This window comes from Salmo salar, chromosome 13 (assembly GCF_965601325.2).
Source record: "Salmo salar chromosome 13, fSalSal1, whole genome shotgun sequence".
Taxonomy (NCBI): domain Eukaryota; kingdom Metazoa; phylum Chordata; class Actinopteri; order Salmoniformes; family Salmonidae; genus Salmo; species Salmo salar.
Window position 1 is genome coordinate 102,482,528 of NC_138303.1, and position 7,964 is coordinate 102,490,491.

The 7,964-nt window shown below is 43.5% G+C and overlaps 1 protein-coding gene across 1 annotated transcript in view; it reads left to right on the plus strand.

Moving 5' to 3' along the window:
• LOC106568385 (LIM/homeobox protein Lhx6) overlaps positions 1-7,964 on the plus strand; it is a 30,583-nt gene that overhangs the window by 18,360 nt on the left and 4,259 nt on the right. Inside the window, exons 5-8 of the mRNA XM_014138688.3 lie at positions 1,298-1,518; positions 6,693-6,793; positions 7,094-7,189; positions 7,368-7,557. Coding sequence (XP_013994163.1) covers positions 1,298-1,518; positions 6,693-6,793; positions 7,094-7,189; positions 7,368-7,557 — 608 coding nt within the window. The remainder of the gene's footprint in view (positions 1-1,297; positions 1,519-6,692; positions 6,794-7,093; positions 7,190-7,367; positions 7,558-7,964) is intronic.

A 7,964-nucleotide genomic window follows, 5' to 3' on the forward strand; every position in this document is an offset into this window, starting at 1 on the left:
GTGTCGAACACAACCCCTCCTGTTGTTATGAAATCAGGAATGAAAACAGGCTCTATATGAGTGGCTGTGTCGAACACAACCCCTCCTGTTGTTATGAAATCAGGAATGAAAACAGGCTCTATATGAGTGGCTGTGTCGAACACAACCCCTCCTGTTGTTATGAAATCAGGAATGAAAACAGGCTCTATATGAGTGGCTGTGTCGAACACAACCCCTCCTGTTGTTATGAAATCAGGAATGAAAACAGGCTCTATATGAGTGGCTGTGTCGAACACAACCCCTCCTGTTGTTATGAAATCAGGAATGAAAACAGGCTCTATATGAGTGGCTGTGTCGAACACAACCCCTCCTGTTGTTATGAAATCAGGAATGAAAACAGGCTCTATATGAGTGGCTGTGTCGAACACAACCCCTCCTGTTGTTATGAAATCAGGAATGAAAACAGGCTCTATATGAGTGGCTGTGTCGAACACAACCCCTCCTGTTGTTATGAAATCAGGAATGAAAACAGGCTCTATATGAGTGGCTGTGTCGAACACAACCCCTCCTGTTGTTATGAAATCAGGAATGAAAACAGGCTCTATATGAGTGGCTGTGTCGAACACAACCCCTCCTGTTGTTATGAAATCAGGAATGAAAACAGGCTCTATATGAGTGGCTGTGTCGAACACAACCCCTCCTGTTGTTATGAAATCAGGAATGAAAACAGGCTCTATATGAGTGGCTGTGTCGAACACAACCCCTCCTGTTGTTATGAAATCAGGAATGAAAACAGGCTCTATATGAGTGGCTGTGTCGAACACAACCCCTCCTGTTGTTATGTTGGGTATCTATTGACCTCAAAAAATATTTCTAAAATATATTTATTTTTAAATGAGATGTATTGTTAATGTAAAGGTTTAAGGAAATACAGGCAGGCAACACATTACTACAAGACAAAACAGCTCACTCAATCAAGCCTGATGGTATTCAGTCAGAATGTTGCTTTTAACATTGTGCATCCATTTAAATGCATGGATTTCACTAGTTCAATTCACCTATAAGCGTTGTCATATTCTGTACATAAAGTTGGCATATTTAATAACTTCTGACTGCACTTTGACTGTTTTTTCTGTAGGTTTTTTGTCCTTAGCAGAGTATTAATGCCACAGCCTCTCTCTCTCTCTCTCTCTCTCTCTCTCTCTCTCTCTCTCTCTCTCTCTCTCTCTCTCTCTCTCTCTCTCTCTCTCTCTCTCTCTCTCTCTCTCTCTCTCTCTCTCTCTCTCTCTCTCTCTCTCTCTCACACACACACACACAGTAGGTTCGGTACAAAGTGTGACCGGTGTGGACGCCAGATATATGCCAGCGACTGGGTGCGTCGGGCCAAGGGCAACACCTACCACTTGGCGTGCTTCGCCTGCTTCTCCTGCAAGAGGCAGCTGTCCACGGGGGAGGAGTTTGGCCTGGTGGAGGAGAAGGTGCTCTGCAGGATCCACTACGACACCATGGTGGAGAACCTCAAACGGGCTGCCGAGAATGGTGATTGGGCACTCTTTTACCTAGTCGTGTGTATATATATATATACACACACACACACACACACACACACACACACCACACACACACACACACTGAGTGTACAAAACATTGGGAACACCTCCCTAATATTGAGTTGCACCCCTTTTTGTCCTCAGAACAGCCTCAATTCATCAGTGCATAGACTCTACATGGTGTTGAAAGCATTCCACAGGGATGCTGGTCCAAGTTGACTCCAATGCTTCCCACAGTTGTGTCAAGTTGACAGGATGTTCTTTGAGTGGTGATACACACAGGGAACTGTTGAGAGTGAAAACCCAGCAGCGTTGCAGTTCTTGAATTGCACCTACTACCATAACCCGTTCAAAGGCACTTAAATCTGTTGTCTTGCCCATTCACCCTCCGAATGGCACACATACACAATCCATGTCTCAGTGTTCTCAAGGCTTAAAAATCCTCCTTTAACCTGTCTCCTCCCTTTCATCCACAATGATTGAAGTGGATTTAGCAAGTGCCATCAATAAGGGATCATAGCTTTCACCTGGATTCACCTGGTCAGTCTGTGATGTTCTTAATGTTTTGGATACTCAGTGCATTCAGAAAGTATTCAGATCCCTTCCCTTTCCCACATGCTGTTACATTACAGCCTTGTTCTGAAATGGATTAAATGTTTTTTTCCCCTCATCAATCTACACACAATACCCCATAATGGCAAAGCGAAAACAGGTTTTCAGAAATGTTTGCAAATGTTTAAAAACAGAAATACCTTATTTACATAAGTATTCAGACTCTTTGCTATGAGACTCAAAATTGTGCTCGGGTGCATCTTGTTTCCATTGATCATCCTTGAGATGTTTCTACAACTTGATTGGAGTCCACCTGTGGTAAATTCAATTGATTGGACATGATTTGGAAAGGCACACACCTGTAAGGCCCTACAGTTGACAGTGCATGTCAAAGCAAAAACCAAGCCATGAGGTCGAAGGAATTGTCCGTAGAGCTCCGAGACAGGATTGTGTGGAGGCACAGATCTGGGGAATGGTACCAAAATATTTCTGAAGCATTGAGGGTCCCCAAGAACACAGTGGCCACCATCATTCTTAAATGGAAGAAGTTTGGAACCACCAAGACTCTTCCTAGAGCTGGCAACCAAAAACGGCAACCAATGGTCACTCTGACAGAGTTCCTCTGTGGAGATGGGAGAACCTTTCAGAAGGACAACCATCTCCACAGCACTCCACCAATCAGGTATTTTTGGTAGAGTGGCCAGACAGAAGCCACTCCTCAGTAAAAGGCACATGACAGCCTGCTTGGAGTTTGCCAAAAGGCACCTAAAGGACTCTCAGGCCACGAGAAACAAGATTCTCTGGTCTGAAGAAACCGAGATTGAACTCTTTGGCCTGAATGCCAAGCATTACGTCCGGAGGAAACCTGGCACCATCCCTAAGGTGAAGCATGGAGGTTGCAGCATCATGCTGTGGGGATGTTTTTCAGCAGCAGGGACTGGGAGACTTGTCAGAATCAAGGGAAAGATTAATGGACAAAGTACAGAGAGACCCTTGATGAAAACCTGCTCCAGAGTGCTCAGGAACTCAGACTAAGGTTCACGTTCCAACAGGACAACAACCCTAAGCACACAGCCAAGACAACACAGGAGTGGCTTCGGGGCCAAGTCTCTGACTGTCCTTGAGTGGCCCAGCCAGAGCCTGTACTTGAACCCAATCGAACATCTCTGGTGAGACCTGAAAATAGCTGTGCAGCAACGCTCCCCATCCAACCTGGCAGAGCTTGAGAAGATATGCAGAGAAGAATGGGAAACTCCCCAAATACAGGTGTGTCCCAAGAAGACTTGAGGCTGTAATCGCTGCCAAAGGTGCTTCAACAACTTACTGAGTAAAGGGTCTGAATACTTATGTAAATGTAATATTTATTTTCTTTATATATTTGCAAAAATGTCTAAAACCTGTTTTTGCTTTGTCATTATAGGGTATTGTGTGTAGATTGATGATGGGGGAAAAAACAATGAATAAATGTTACAATAAGGCTGTAATGTAACAAAATGTGGAAAAAGTCAAGAGGTCTGAATATTTTCCGAATGCACTGTATATATGTGTATAGAGATACAGTGAGGGAAAAAAGTATTTGATCCCCTGCTGATTTTGTACAGTTGCCCACTGACAAAGAAATGATCAGTCTATAATTTTAATGGTAGGTTTATTTGAACAGTGAGAGACAGAATAACAAGAAAAAAATTCCTGAAAAACTCATGTCAAAAATGTTATAAATTGATTTGCATTTTAATGAGGGAAATAAGTATTTGACCCCTCTGCAAAACATGACTTAGTACTTGGTGGCAAAACCCTTGTTGGCAATCACAGAGGTCAGACGTTTCTTGTAGTCGGCCACCAGGTTTGCACACATCTCAGGAGGGATTTTCTCCAAGTCATTAAGGTTTCGAGGCTGACGTTTGGCAACTCGAACCTTAAGCTCCCTCCACAGATTTTCTATGGGATTAAGGTCTGGAGACTGGCTAGGCCACTCCAGGACCCTAATGTGCTTCTTCTTGTGCCACTCCTTTGTTGCCTTGGCCGTGTGTTTTGGGTCATTGTCATGCTGGAATACCCATCCACGACCCCTTTTCAATGCCCTGGCTGAGGGAAGGAGGTTCTCACCCAAGATTTGACGGTACATGGCCCCGTCCATCGTCACTTTGATGCGGTGAAGTTGTCCTGTTTCCTTAGCAGAAAAACACCCCCAAAGCATAATGTTTCCACCTCCATGTTTGACGATGGGTATGGTGTTCTTGGGGTCATAGGCAGCATTCCTCCTCCTCCAAACACGGCGAGTTGAGTTAATGCCAAAGAGCTCCATTTTGGTCTCATCTGACCACAACACTTTCACCCAGTTGTGCTCTGAATCATTCAGATGTTCATTGGCAAACTTCAGACGGGCGTGTATATGTGCTTTCTTGAGCAGGGGGACCTTGCGGGCGCTGCAGGATTTCAGTCCTTCACGGCGTAGTGTGTTACCAATTGTTTTCTTGGTGACTATGGTCCCAGCTGCCTTGAGATCATTGACAAGATCCTCCCGTGTAGTTCTGGGCTGATTCCTCACCGTTCTCATGATCATTGAAACTCCACGAGGTGAGATCTTGCTTGGAGCCCCAGGCCGAGGGAGATTGACAGTTATTTTGTGTTTCTTCCATTTGCGAATAATCACACCAACTGTTGTCACCTTCTCACCAAGCTGCTTGGCGATGGTCTTGTAGCCCATTCCAGCCTTGTGTAGGTCTACAATCTTGTCCCTGACATCCTTGGAGAGCTGTTTGGTCTTGGCCATGGTGGAGAGTTTGGAATCTGATTGATTGATTGCTTCTGTGGACAGGTTCTTTTATACAGGTAACAAACTGAGATTAGGAGCACTCCCTTTAAGAGTGTGTCATTAAAACTAGTTTTTCAACCACTCCACAAATGTATTGTTAACAAACTATACTGAAACTAAGCTAAGTTGGTTAGGACATCTACATTGTGCATAACACAAGTCATTTTTCCAACAATTTTTTACAGAAAGATTATTTCACTTATAATTCACTGTATCCCAATTCCAGTCGGTCAGAAGTTTACATACACTAAGCTGACTGTGCCTTTAAACAGCTTGGAAAATTCCAGAAAATGATGTCATGGCTTTAGAAGCTTCTGATAGGGTAATTGACATCATTTGAGTCAATTCTAGGTGTACCTGTGGATGTATTTCAAGGCCTACCTTCAAACTCAGTGTTCTTTGCTTGACATCATGGGAAAATCAAAAGAAATCAGCCAAGACCTCAGAAAAAAGATTGTAGACCTCCACAAATCTGGTTCATCCTTGGGAGCAATTTCCAAACACCTGAAGATACCACGTTCATCTATTAAACAATAGTACTCAAGTATAAACTCCATGGGATCACGCAGTCGTCATTCTGCTCAGGAAGGAGACGCGTTCTGTCTCCTAGAGATCAACGTACTTTGGTGCGAAAAGTGCAACTCAATCCTAGAACAACAGCAAAGGACCTTGTGAAGATACTGGAGGAAACAGGTACAAAAGTATCTATATCCACTGTAAAATGAGTCCTATATCGACATAACCTGAAAGGCCGCTAAGCAAGGAAGAAGCCACTGCTCCAAAACCGCCATAAAAAAGCCAGACTACGGTTTGCAACTGTACATGGGGACAAAGATCATACTTTTTGGAGAAATGTCCTCTGGTCTGATGAAACAAAAATAGAACTGTTTGGACATAATGACCATTGTTATGTTTGGAGGAAAAAGGGGGAGGCTTGCAAGCCGAAGAACACCATCCCAACCGTGACGCACTGGGGTGGCAGCATCATGTTGTGGGGGTTCTTTGCTGCAGGAGGGACTGGTGCACTTCACAAAATAGATGGCATCATGAGGTAGGAAAATGATGTGGATATATTGAAGCAACATCTCAAGACATCAGTCAGGATGTTAAAGCTTGGTCGCAAATGGGTCTTCCAATTGGACAACGACCCCAAGCATTTTGTTGTGACAAAATGGCTTAAGGACAACAAAGTCAAGGTATTGGAGTGGCCATCACAAAGCCCTTACCTCCATCCTATAGAAAATTTGTGGGCAGAACTGAAAAAGCGTGTGCGAGCAAGGAGGCCTACAAACCTGACTCAGTTACACCAGCTCTGTCAGGAGGAATGGGCCAAAATTCACCCAACTTATTGTGGGAAGCTTGTGGAAGGCTACCCGAAACATTTGATCCAAGTTAAACAATTTAAAGGCAATGCTACCAAATACTAATTGAGTGTATGTAAACTTCTGACCTACTGGGAATGTGATGAAAGAAATAAAAGCTGAAATAAATCATTCTCTCTACTTTTATTCTGACATTTCACATTCTTAAAATAAAGGTGTGATCCTAACTGACCTAAGACATGGAATATTTACTAGGATTAAATGTCAGGAATTGTGAAAAACTGAGTTTAAATGTATTTGGCTAAGGTGTATGTAAACTTCCGACTTCAACTGTATGTCGTTTTATAACACTCTATATAACCCTGTTAACACTGGTTTTAAATATGGCTTTTGCCTCATGTCCCTTTCTGTTGGTCTCTTTCTTTCTATGTTTCATCCTCTCATTCTCCCCCTCTCTGTGCCGTGGTGTCTCAGGTAGTGGCATCACTCTGGAGGGGGCAGTGCCGTCAGAGCAGGACAGCCAACCCAAGCCTGCCAAGAGAGCACGCACCTCCTTCACTGCTGAGCAGCTGCAGGTTAGTCACAGAGAGGGACGCTCATGTCCCTGTCTCTTCATTTCTCTTTCTAATAATAAGTCAATAGTGAATGACCATGACTTCACAAAGTGATTTCACTATCTTATTAACTTTCTAATGGTCGTTGTTGGTTACATTGTCAGATGTGTTTTGGTGTCTCATTCATTCCAATGGGCTCGCTGTTGTTTATCTCTGCAGTAATATGAAAAATGGAAGCTGATACTTAACAATTTGCTAATATAGAATAAAAATAACTGAGACTGAGGTCATACATTTCTAAAACTCTGTTATAATTCCCAGGTGATGCAGACTCAGTTTTCACAGGACAACAACCCTGATGCACAGACCCTGCAGAAATTGGCGGACATGACGGGTCTAAGCAGGAGAGTCATACAGGTGACTGTCTGTTTTCTCCGTCTCAAAGCAATGCTAGCGATTGCACTGTAAAGCAATTGTGAGTTGCTTTGGATAACAGCGTATGCTAGATGGCATAGTTAATGCATGACTAATGATCCTAAAACATTGAGAATATAGCTGCAGATACATCACGGCTGGTAACATTGCATTTTCATAGGTTTGGTTTCAAAACTGCAGAGCAAGACACAAAAAGCATACCCCCCAGCACAGCGGACCCCCACAAGGCCATCCCCAGTCCCGGATGCCCCCCTCGCTGCCTGACGACCTGCATTACTCCCCCTTTGGAAGTTCTGAGAGGGCGCGCATGGTGGCCCTGCACGGATACATCGACAGTGAGTGTTACATAGGTTAGTCTGTCTACTACATCATCACAAAGCCCTCATCTTCTGGCTGTCTTTTCAGTCCTTTCATCCTTACGTCTCCACTGTTAGAAAATAAAATGATAATGATGAAGACATACAGAGAGATACAGAGGAGGGATTTCAACAGCCTAATAACCCTTTTGGAACCCTTTTTTCTAAGACTTTAACTATTGACCGTGTTTCGCTGTGTCAATAGTTCAAGTTTTCTGTTTATTTGCATTTGTAATGAACACATTGGAAATCTCACTCGAGCGCTAACAATAAAACAAATACTGTGCTTCAGTATGTCCCTCTACTGCTCCTCCATCTTGATATTTTAACTATGTCCCTCTACTGCTCCTCCATCTTGATATTTTAACTATGTCCCTCTACTGCTCCTCCATCTTGATATT